The following is an 11,785-nucleotide window of genomic DNA, read 5'->3' on the forward strand; positions in this document are numbered from 1 at the left end:
AAGTTGACGTCGTTCCGGTGGCCGGAACGCTTGAATCCAACCATTTCCACGTCTTTGTTTTTGACATTTGTTGAGATAAAATAGACGGTTGGGTTTTTAAAATTAACATTTTCAACGGAGCATTTTCGAAAATATAATCATATCGGGTCTCGTTGTGCCGAATTTCACATGGGCTTTGATGGCCGCTGCGGACCGTGAGGGCTTCCTGTTGTGTGAGCCGCAGCGTGAGTGAAAGCCTGCCATCTAGTGGACAGACTTGAGAAACGCTCAGACATCAGCTGGTCGCATCACTTCCTTTTAATAAACTCAACCGAGAGAAATAAACTAAACAAACCAAAACAAAAACATATTACAAAATATGTGTTGTTCTTTTATACAGACATCTGAAACCATTATCTCCTTCTGTTCCTTTTTCAAAGGAAACAAAAAAATACTTACATTATCATATTCATGGACCAATACATGTTTTGAATGTGTATCATTTTTTTCTTTGAAGACAAAAAGAACCGAACTGAACCTCAAAGGAACAAAACAGATGTTGTTGCAAGGAGGCGGGGACACGTTAGACATGGCTTAGAGAGCGCACAGGTCGTTGTCATAAAGGTCAGTTAACCGTGTGTTTGTGTTTTTTTAGCTTCGCTCATAGAGAGCCGTGGATCAAGTTGTGGATCATCCAAACCGGAGACACTGAAAATCAGCAGCATAGACTTGTTATGACACAGAGTAGCCGAGAGCACATTGCCGTTCACTCGGGTTCACGACAGGTTGATGAGGCCCTGGGGGTGGGGGGTGGGAAAGAAGCAAAAAGTCCGGCACAAACTGAAGCGCCCGACCAGGACGGCGTCATTCTGCGGTCTCAAGGGGTCACAAAGGAGGCACAAGGTTGGAAAACCAGGGGGCGCTATAGCCTGCATTGAAGGATCAACGGGGGAAACTCATGGTCGCCCCGTGCATTATTAGCAGTGTGAGCGCGTTGCTTGAGATTTACCATTAAACAGTGTTTTTGTTGGAGATGAAGTACTGCTGCTGAATCAGAAGAGGGCACTGCAGTGGATTTGACAATCATCTGTTTTTGGGGGCAAGAGAGGATTTAGAAGCTGTTGGCAAACCTTCACTACAGGCCCAGCTGACTCACAACTCAACACATCAAACATGACACAGGCTTCTAAAGAGTGCAGTGTGGTTCATAACCACCTCCATCCCACCCCCCACAAAAAGATCTTAATCTCAATCTGTAAGACATTCATGATTGTGTGATCCCACTCCAGCTACCTGATCGTGGTCCAGTGAGTCCAGGTGTCTGCGTCCAGAGGAGTCGTCTCATCGCACACAAGTTTGTCCTAACAAGCCGAACCAACGCTCAGCGGGCGGCTCCGTGGGAAAAACGCAGGTCCTGGTCTTTGGGGAACTGTGCCAGAGCCGGAGTCCCCAGTCCTGCTGGGGCTTCAGCAGAGGTTTTGGCCGGAGAGTCAGCGGCGGCCCAGGACGGTGGCGGCTGTGAGGGGGCCTCCACGACCGGGGAAGGGTCTTTGCTTCTGTGGGGGGCCTCGCTAGGGTCCTGCTGGGAGATGAGCTGCAGCAGGGCGGCTGCCACGGCGGGGCTGATGTCCTGGTTGGGTTGGGCCTCGGAGGCGGGCGGACCCACCGGAGGCGGCGGCCCTGGCGGAGAGGGCGGCCGCAGGTCCGAGGGTGGAGGAAGCGGGCGGTCCACGGGCTGCTTCCTCTTGGATGAAGAGCCGTCTGAGGTGGACAAACACAAGAGCAGAGAATATTAGAGATGATCATGCGGTGAGATGCCGCTTTGTGCAAACAGACACAAATGGACTTGAATGAACTAAACACTGGTGAAGTTCCTACTTTCACCACAAGATGGAGACAGGGAGGTCTAAACACAAACTGCAAACGAATTTGTTTCAGGGGTAAAATAAAAATAGGGTTTTCATGATCTACTTGTGCTTTATACAGATTTTCATCGTTATATCTCAAAGTTGGGAAGGGAGAACTGTTTTTTTTACTGTTGGGCATCGTTTTCTAAGATTGCTTAGAAAAATCAGTCAACCATTTATTTTCACTCTACAAAGACGAAAACCTTCACCAAGCAGATTAAATGGAGAAATTGCAAATACTGCTGCACTTTGCCAAATTGTCAATCATCCAAAAGTCAAGGGAAAACTGGGTGGGGAAAATAAACAGAGGGGATTGAACAACAGGGGTCGCTGAAACACCGGGAAAGGTCCCGTTTCTTGTTTGTTTTTTTTACTCCTCCAATTGAAAGCCAGAGGAGAAGAGAGAGACGCTGGTGTCGCCAGCAGAAAGAAACAAGAACTGGTGTCAATGTGAGCAGCAGAATCAATAGTTTTATTCAGCCTCCGCTTATCATCACAGTTGTTCGAGCTAATATCCGAGTCAGGGTGAACACTCACAAACCCAAAGGATTAAAAAAAGAAAAAAAGAAAAAAGAAAAGGTGTGGCAAAACAAAAAGAAAACAAAGAAAAGAAAGACATGCAGGTGAGGTCTAAAGACTCCAAAACATTTATTTTCACTTGATAATTTATTAGACTTTCTTCATTAAAAGGCTGACATTACAGACTGTTTAAAGCAACATCACTCGCTGTGGAGAATCCTTGACACCTGCTGTTTGATGGAAATGACGTGAGGAAGACAAAAAAAACAAAAACAAAAAAACAAAAAGGGTGTGTGGAGAGGTGACACGCACACAAACAGACTGTGAGGAAGAAACCAGGAAGAAGGGAGGAGAGGTGGAAGAGAACAGTGCGATTGGATGACCCTGGTGCTCCGCCTCCTTCTGCTTTATTCACCGTGCCAGCGTGACGTGTCCCCACCGTGTGAACCCTGTGCTGCGCAAACACTGCGAGGGTTTCCCTACCGTCCTCATCGAAGAGGATGAGTGCGTGTCTTGGTGTGTCTTGGTGTGTTTATCTCAGGAATGTCAGGGATAAAGAGTGGGGTAGAATGACTGATAAGTCTTAACAGCCAAATTCATTGCTTCATTGCGCTCTCTGTTTTCCAAAACCTTTCAATGATTTGATGCCACAATTTTGATTAGTTAAAATAAAAAGAGCTTCTGCTCATGTTCCAACCTCCAGTGGTCTCCCAGTGAACCCTGCTCTCCCCCTTGTTTCACCCCCTGTCGACTAAAACCCAGACTTGCCCTTGCGATCAGTAGTGGACGCGGATGAGTTGCGCGCTAGCGCCTCCTCTGACTGGACGCCGTTGCTGTCGTCGCTCTGCTCGTCGGCCTGAGGCTTGATGATGTGGCTGAGGAGGAGGGCCAGCAGGTTGGCCTGGTCCTCCTGGCTCAGCGAGGCGTCTCCCGCCGGCGGTGATGGCTCCGGGGGCTCGGCGGGCGGCTCCGGGGGCCGCGCTGCCGCCGCCACCACCGGCTGGGCCAGGTCCTCCGCTGCCCCCTGGTGGTCAGACGCCTCGCTGAGGGCCGACAGCGACTGGCTCAGAGTCTCTGGGTTGGAGAGGTTGAGCAGCTGCGCCACCTGGGGGAGGCTGAGGTCCGTCTGGCCCTGCAGGAGGTTGGTCAGCACCGCCAGCTCCACCTGGTTCAGCTGCTCCACAGCGGCTCCCAGGCCTGCACACACACCTCACGTCAATCAATAAAGACACATCCTTGCTTGTGTGCGCTTGTGTTTGGCCAAAGACATTTCGTTTCAAGCGTTACCTGACAACTCGCCCTCCAGAATGCTCGAGGAAGGCGGCTTTCCCGGTGGAGGGGGCGGGGCCACGGCGGGGCTGGACTGGGGCCGGGAGTTCTCACCGCTGGCCGTCCCGGCCGCTTCCTTACGGGGCACTTTAGGCACAGGCACATCCTCAGGCAGCCCGCTCTGGCGCGCACGCCGCCTCTTCTTGCTCCACAGCTCGTGGCAGTCCTGGTGGTGGGGAAGACTGGACAGCACAGGAGAGCAGCAGGGCACAGTGAGAAGGCGGACGTTCAAAAAAAAAAAAAAAGAGAAGCTGCATTTCCATGACCCCTAGAATTGCACAAAACCTAAATATCACAATAAATAAACCGTTAATGGAAACACCTAAATTTGGAAAAACCTCTCAAATATGGCTAAAAGGTTTTGACGCTCTCATGAGGTGGTTTTTCAGACGCATCCATATAGTGGTATATCGCAAAAGTGTCATGGAAACACTTTTTTCGCATTTACACGTCATGACGTCCGGGGTCACGTGACCAGTTCACTTCAACTTCAACACTAAATAATGGAAACGCAGCTAGAGAGCGAGATCAACGTGCGGGACCCTCGGCCCTACTGACTCTGGTGGCGGCATCCTGCTGGGCTCCACGTCACATAGGAAGTTGCTGTGGAGGGCCTGCTCCGATGTACAGCGCCGTGCAGGGTCCAGGGTCAGCATGCGGTCCAGCAGGTCGAGAGCAGATCCAGGCAAACTGGATTGAGGAGAGGGATATTTTTAATCTACTGCAGCAGCGGCAGCCGGTTAGAAAGGACACTGGTGGCGACTCTCTCGACGTACAAGGCAAACTCCTCCCGCAGGCGGCGCCGGTACTGTTTCTTGGGTTTCATTGTGTTGAAAAGAGGGAGTTTGATGACGTCGGGCCAGACAGCAGGACAGGGGCTTCCGCACAAACGGCTGGTGGGGGGGAATAAGAGGATGGTGTCAATGTAAGAAGAAAGAAGAAAATAATAGTAATTTACGACAAGCTGAGGCAGGAAGTGAAGAATCGGGCAGCCTACCTGATCAGTTCCAACTGCAGCAGCTCCTGGTTGGCCTGGAAAATGGGCCTCTTGGTGAAGAGCTCTCCCAAAATACACCTGAAGCGTAACAGGACGCAAGCGGGGAAGAACGAAAACACTTAGATAAACAGAAACTTGCACGCCCAAGTTTAAAATCAGCATGGGAACGTTTTGACACCTTCTCTTTCCATCTTCTGAGGCAACAAATAAGGTGTGAATAAAACAAGGAACCGGCTAAAAATACTCACCCGCAGCTCCATACGTCAATGGCCGGAGAGTACCTCTCTTCTCCCAGCAGCAGTTCGGGGGGGCGGTACCATAGTGTGATCACTTTGTTAGTGTACGGGCGACTGTAGGGAGGAAACAAAAAATAAAAAAAAAACAACAGCAAAGTGAAACATTGTTCAATTCCAACTCATGGCGATGACAGAGACGCCACCTGCTGGCAAATCAGAGCACATGAAAGATGAAGCCCGTTCCGGATTTAAGGGTGTCCAGCTGCAGCATATTAAAAGGTGAAAAGGGAAAACTCTTCTTACCTTTCCTCTGAGTTGTAAAGCCGGGCCAAACCAAAGTCCGCCAGTTTGATTTGACCTCTGAGTGAAGACAGTGGAAAAGCAGAGATTAGCAGCAGCGACGTGCACGAGCAAATATCTGGTCAAGGCTGGAAGTGCCTGAATACCACATTTATTGATTTTCTTATGTTAGTGGGATAATCATTGACCTCAACTATGGACAAAAGTGTCACATGCACTTGAAGACCAACAAGTCAATAAAGTGACAAGGTTGAGGAGGACAGACATGACAGACAGGAGCCACAAGGGTCCAAACTCCAAGTTTACATTTACAGTTGGTCAGAAATCTAAGGCAGTCAAGCAGTAAAATTCCTGCCCCACCTTCAGCTAATTTCACTGACATGTTGGCTATTACTGATTGCTGGAGTTTGACTTGCATCCTGCAATGTTTGAATCATTAAAAAAAATGCATCTCAAAATATTTCAAGTTTATACTCAAGATCACTCGGAAACGACACCAGAATTTACTGTCGGGGGTTCCCAAAGGCAGAGCTACCACTGCTAGTCAACAGCTCAGCTTACGTCGACATAGAAATCCCTGTTAATTCCAATACCTGTTGTTTAGCAGTATGTTGGAGCATTTGATGTCCCTGTGCAGGAAGTTGTTCTTATGGCAGTAGTCCAGACCCTCCATTAGCTGGCGCATGAAGCTGCGGACGTGCTCGTGGGAAAACTGGCAGAGGCCCGACTCCAGCAGTCCCATCAGGTCGTGGTCCATGTACTCAAACACCAGGTAAAAGGCACCTGGAGCCAGAGGGAGGGCGCAATCAGACAATTTAGTACAACTGCATATATTAATATTACATAGTAGATGCAAAATAGTGCTGGGTGAGTTACACCATGGTATTTTTCAAATGTAGTCGCCATCACTGTAAATGACTTCTTGCATCTTTGACTGGGTTACCACATTTTCTAATTGCAACAGTACATTTTAATGTGGGAAAAAAGTGTATCCTCACAGTACAATAAATCTATTTTGGTTTTCCTACCCACAGAACAGTTCGTATTTATGTGTAAGAATATACACACAGATCAAGTGCTCCCAGTTAGTTGCCGTCTTCCAAGGCAACTAACTAAGGCAGCCAGTGTGGCAGCATGTTTAATATTTATGGCGAACACTTGTTCACACTCCTAAAACCAACGAAGAAAAAGACGGACGAGGCAGTCAGGTTTGTGTGCGCGGGACACCGTAGTTCACTGGCAAGCTTAGGAGAGGGAGAGCGAGTAAATGAGCACTGCAATCTAAAATCTGGCCACTAGATGGCAGAATCTTTCACACTGTACCTTGAAACAAGTTTCACTGTGCTATGTTCTGTCATTCTCAACGGTGTGTACATTAATATTGGGGTAAAAGAAAAATTTATGTCAGAATACATTTTTTCTATGTAGTATGAGTACAGTATGAACTATAAGTATGAACCAGTACAGCACCCAGCACTAATCTAAAAGGCCTTAGTTATCACTTGTCTGCACATTTTCAGATCTTCAGTCCAGCAGCCTTGCATGATTAACTATGTGATAAAGCTGTGTAGATGTTTAGGAAACAGCAAGTTTAGCCACTTGGTTTACAACAAAAAAAAGAGATTATTTTTAGAAACCCAGATAAGCTGATTTACAGAGTGAGACATATTATTAGATCATACATACATCATTTAAACCCCAAGCTAGCAGCTCTATTCTAACCCTCACCTTTGTCCTTTTTAAAGTCAAGAGCATCTTGCTTGTCAGTGACGATCTCCTTCATGTTGACTACGCTGCGGTGTTTGAGCTGCCGCAGGATCTTGATCTCTCGGATGGCTGTGATGGGGAAACCCTCCTTCTCATTGTCCAAGCGCACTTTCTTTAGAGCCACCAGCTCTCCTGTTAGACAAACACAGAATTTCTTCAATTAGTCCGAAAGACACTGAGGTGCTGCAGAAGCTGCAGTGAAAGGAACGGTCGGTCACCTGTGTCCTTGTCCTTTGCCTTGTACACTTGGCCATAGGTGCCTTCCCCAATGATGCCAATAATGTCGAATTTATCCACGCAGCGCTTCCCCCAGTCGCTCAGCATGTGTTTGCGCTCGCCATAACGGGGGCAGCAAATCCTGCAGTCCAACGGAAAACAAAATAAATTTTAAGTTAACAGTAACATTTAGAGAGGGAGGTTAGGAGCGGATGAGTTTCTGAAAAATACTGACTTTGGTCTTTTCTTAAGAGTCGGCATTGGTAGGGATGGAGGCTGGCGGATGGGCGACTGTGGAGGTGAGGAGTTGCTCCCAGGCAGCATCGGCGGCAGAGGAAGGTCGATGAGAGACGGACGACTACGAACTTCCTTCTCCTTCCTGGACGATCGCTGGGGAGGGGTTGACTTCTTTGGACTGGCGGCACAAAAAAAGAAAAAAAGTGCATGTCATGAGTTGGTGGCAGCATTTTGCAACCATCGCATGCGTCTCGAGCCTGTCGGTGAACGGCTAGGAAACTCAGAAAGTGTGTGCGGAAACACACCTTTCAGGAAATCAGCCCTTTGTGATGTCACAAAAAAGCACTGATCCCTCTACCAGTTAGTGACAACACCAGTTAAGTGTTGGCTCCGCCCCTGAGACCGCCACATGATTGACATCTTCCAAACGTGTGGAAGTGTCGGGTCAGCGTGTCAAACGTGATGTCTTAAACTGACCATTTCCAATCACACGATGCCTGCAGATCAGAACACATGGCAACAACACGTGTCAAACCTAATGTGTTAAAAGGCGTCTCACCTGTCCTGAGCGTTTCCCAGTAGAGCGGGGGGTAACGGAAGGGGGGGCAGGGTCGACGTCTTGTGCAGGGGGGTCTGACGGACGGGGCTCCGCGATGGAACGGGAGCCGAAGATTTGGCGTGGTGTGCGTTTGCCGGCGCAGGGGGTTGAATGGCTGCTTCTGCCTGAGGTGGTGGAGGTGGAGCTTGAGTGGCCGGACTTGACGCCACAGGATGAGAGGGCTGGGGGAGCGGAGGCGGTGGAGGTGTCGGAGAAGAAAGCTGGGGTGCAGTGACCTGCTCTTCGCCACTAGGAGAATCCTGGGGTAACGTCGGAGGTGGAGGGGGCGGAGGTTCGGCCGACGCGGCACCGGTGTCTGGCTGCGGCATCTCCGTCTTCGTGGCTCGAGCAGCCGTGCCTGCGGTCTTTCGTGCACTCACGACAGGAGACGCGCCGCCGCCGGCGCGAGCGGCAGCGGCCGCTGCGGCCGCCTGAGCAGCCTGACGCTCCTTCTTCCTCCTGCTCAGCTCTGCTCCGAGGCTGGAGTTGAGAGGCAGGTTGGATGAGGGAGGGGAGCGGCTGGGGGCCCGGCTGCTGTGGGAGCTGCCCCCCGCCACCCCAGAGGAGGTGTGTCTCTTGCTTCGGGACCGAGAGGAGGAGCGGAGAGAGGATGAGTAGTGGGGAGGAGAACGGCTTCTGGAGCGGCCCGAGCGCCTGCGTAACAATAATGAAAGAAATATATCAGAATTGAACAAAGAAAATGTCCGAAAATACTTGGTGTTCCTGAACGCCAGAAAAGAAAAGGTTATATTTGGTTGTGAGCTGAGGCAAAACAAAATTATTTGGCTGTTCGTGATGATAAAACAACTGCTGCTGCTTTTGAAAACAAAGCCCAAACCAACAATAATGCAGCTTGTTTTTTTTGTTTTGTTTGTCGCGTCTCATTTCCATTTGGTCGAACTGTTTTCCAGATAAAATTAAGCCACTGTTTTTGTCAAAACAAATACAACATGTACTTGGAATAACTTAAAATAATACAAGCAATTCTGAAGACATATTCGGCAGAATATGCTCACCATACACAAAATTATATGACTGCAAGAGAAGAACAAATGAACTTGCATGGTTAACAGAACCCCTGAGCAATATTGACAACAGTAAGACCCACCAGCGTGAAACGTGTGAACAAATACTTTCATGCTAAATGTCCTCTATACCTGACTCCTGTCTGAATTGTGGAAACGAAACTAATGGAGAATGTAGGGTTTGACTCATGTGTCAGCTCACATTCAGAGCACTGTGCTGAGAAAAGTTCTGTCCGAAAACAACAAAAACTTCTGAGGGACTTGTAATGTCCAATCTGAAACAATCTGACTCCAGACTCAGTCAGGATGCAAATAAATGGAATAAAAGATGTCGTCATGAATATTTGGGTTGGAGAAATGTGTAATTTAAGATAATAGATTATTATCTCATCAGTGTGGAAGTGTCTGGGTGTATCCCTGACACTGTGGCGCATGTTATTCTAAGTGAGTGATGGCTCATCCAGATCCACCTGTTGTGTGGTACTCACCGAGACACGGGGCTGGTGCTGGAGGACCTGCGGTTGCCATAGGGGCTGATGGAGCGCCTCCTGGAGTAAGGGCTGCTGTCCCTCTCGTAGCTGGAGGACCTGTGTCTGCTGCCGTAGGGGCTGACGGATCTCTGCCGGCTGTGGCGAGACGTTTCTCGGTAGGGACTGGGGGACTGGGCCACCCTCCTCCTGGGGTAGCCGTCGTCCCCCTGCTGCCCATATCCGCTGCCCTGTGGACTCTCACTGCCGGCCCCTCGCCTGGGACTGGGTGAAAGAGCCGAGGCGGCGGCCTTGCGGCGTGGGCTGCCCCTGCTCGAAGACTTGCCCTTGGGACTCAACTTGTGGCTCTTGGAGGACTTGCGATGGCTCCGGTCTGCTCGGCTCTTCTGCGAGGAGGTGCGGCTCCCCTCGCCCCGGCTCTCTCTGCGCTGCTGCTTCTCCTTGCGTGACTTCCCTGAGCGGCTGCTCTCCTTGCTGCGTGATGACGACGTGGAGGAAGTTGTGCTGCCTACACTGGCCACGGGAACCTGGGAGATCATGAGCTCGCCACGTTTATTAGAGTCGCCATCCGACTTTACCTGGTGTTTGAACGAGAGGCCCGACAAGGAAGTCCTGTCCTTGTTCTTCCCCGAACTCCCTTTCTCACGGTCCTTGCTGGTCTTTTTCTTGTACCCATACTCTCCATTCCCAGAGTCCCTAACTTTGTCGGCATCCTTGGTTTTCTTGCGGGAGGACTTGTGGCCCTTGTTCTCGCTGGCGTCCACCTCCCTGTCCAGGTAGTCCCTGTCGTAGTCTGGCGAGTGCTCCAGCCGGTCACCACCCCCTCGCTCGGAAGGCCTGGAGGACGGAGGGTCCGAGAAGGAGTCCGAGTCCGAACTGATATCGTCGTACTCCACCAGAGGCTTCACCGTACTGGCACTAGGCGGCGCCGTGTCGCCCTGGGTAAAATACTCGGGCTCAGAGGATTCCCGATTAACTTTTGTTTTGTGCCGTTTTCGTTTAGAGGAGGTCGAGGACATCGAGTGTTTCAACTGTACCTTCGCGTCATTGCTCGCCTTGTCTCCCGCAGAAGTATGGCTTGAGGCCTTGGTCTGGTGTGGCACACTGCTGATGCTAAATTCCGACTTCCTCTTGGTCCCATGATGTCGTTCCGACCCAGGCATCCCTCACGCCGGCGTCGGCAACACTCCTGCGACTGGACTTTGGCGGTCCAGGAAATTCATTAACAGGAAAGCGGCCGTATCCAAATGCCACACAAAAAAACAAGTGTCGCAAAGCAGAAAGTTGACAAGAAAGAAGACAAAATAAACACACAGCAGCAGGGCCCGCTCACGTCCACAGTCCTCAGCGCCAATTCATTCCGTTGAGGTCACCAACATCATTCGTCCAAGTCGAAATAGAAAAGAGTTGTTTCCAGAGCAGTGAGGTGTGTGCCGGCACCCTGACTTCTCGATAAACGAAGGAGAATCCAAAGCAAACATCGGGTTATTGAGCTGTCGCCTCCGTCTCAGTGTAGCTAGCAGGGCCAGCTAACGCTCGGCGGGTAGCGAGCAGAACCGTGAAAAAGGAGAAAAGTCCCTCTGTAAAAGGTGTCCTTGTCCGGTCTCAAGCTAAGTAGAAGTGCTTTTATTCCACAGAATGACCGCCTTAGCACTCAGAAACAAGCAAAGGCCTTCATTAAAAGACGCTCGTTTCTCGAACAAAATGAAAACTTGACCCGGTTGGTGCTGTTAACATATTCCCTTTAATGTAAGTTTTATCCCCTCTAAATTCAAAACTGATTAGAAATCATAGTATTTTCGTGTGCAGTAAATGTTCCAGTTTATTATCAATGGCTCTGGGAATCAACCAGGCCTATAATTAGGGCGATGCTAGTGGATTTAATATGATCCACAGCCCTATCTGAAGGAGACTACAAACGCCATTGTGGCTCCTCTGACTAGCAACTTCTGCGCACGGCGGAGTGAACCGGAAGCCTCGGTGGTGTCAATCTCAGCTGTATCCTAGCAACAGCCAATCACGACACACGGCCCGCCCACTGCACTCTCGAGAGCGCGCCAGTGTCGCAAACCGTTTCGAGAGCTGCAAAATAACTCTGATATTTACAAAGTATTTTTTAACACGTTATAACGGAACAATTTGAAGCGGGTATTCCGAAAATGAAGTATCTCGTTTGAACGACGAACT

The 11,785-nt window shown here is 49.8% G+C and overlaps 1 protein-coding gene across 1 annotated transcript; it reads right to left on the minus strand.

Moving 5' to 3' along the window:
* Positions 1-282: 282 nt before the first annotated feature.
* cdk12 (cyclin dependent kinase 12) lies at positions 283-11,557 on the minus strand. Its single transcript, XM_076038550.1, has 14 exons — positions 9,599-11,557; positions 8,047-8,739; positions 7,486-7,665; positions 7,253-7,392; positions 6,996-7,166; positions 5,861-6,050; positions 5,271-5,327; positions 4,980-5,081; positions 4,732-4,809; positions 4,511-4,627; positions 4,293-4,424; positions 3,693-3,916; positions 3,174-3,602; positions 283-1,740 (listed from the first exon to the last, which is right to left on the minus strand). The coding sequence occupies exons 1-14, from the start codon at positions 10,759-10,761 to the stop codon at positions 1,361-1,363; spliced, it is 4,056 nt and encodes a 1,351-aa protein (XP_075894665.1). The 5' UTR covers positions 10,762-11,557; the 3' UTR covers positions 283-1,360.
* Positions 11,558-11,785: the final 228 nt, after the last annotated feature.

This window comes from Nelusetta ayraudi, unplaced genomic scaffold, assembly GCF_046127955.1.
Source record: "Nelusetta ayraudi isolate G7.1 ecotype Tasmania unplaced genomic scaffold, CSIRO-AGI_Nayr_v1 ptg000057l, whole genome shotgun sequence".
In the NCBI taxonomy this organism is placed as follows: domain Eukaryota; kingdom Metazoa; phylum Chordata; class Actinopteri; order Tetraodontiformes; family Monacanthidae; genus Nelusetta; species Nelusetta ayraudi.

Excerpts from the sequence above, each read along its gene's own strand:
- cdk12 (XM_076038550.1), bottom strand. The coding sequence starts at position 10,761 with ATGCCTGGGTCGGAACGACATCATGGGACCAAGAGGAAGTCGGAATTT. Across the intron at positions 8,740-9,598 it reads AGCACCAGCCCCGTGTCTCG|GCGCTCGGGCCGCTCCAGAA; the intron begins GTGAGTACCACA and ends ATTGTTACGCAG. Across the intron at positions 7,393-7,485 it reads ACTCTTAAGAAAAGACCAAA|GATTTGCTGCCCCCGTTATG; the intron begins GTCAGTATTTTT and ends GTTGGACTGCAG.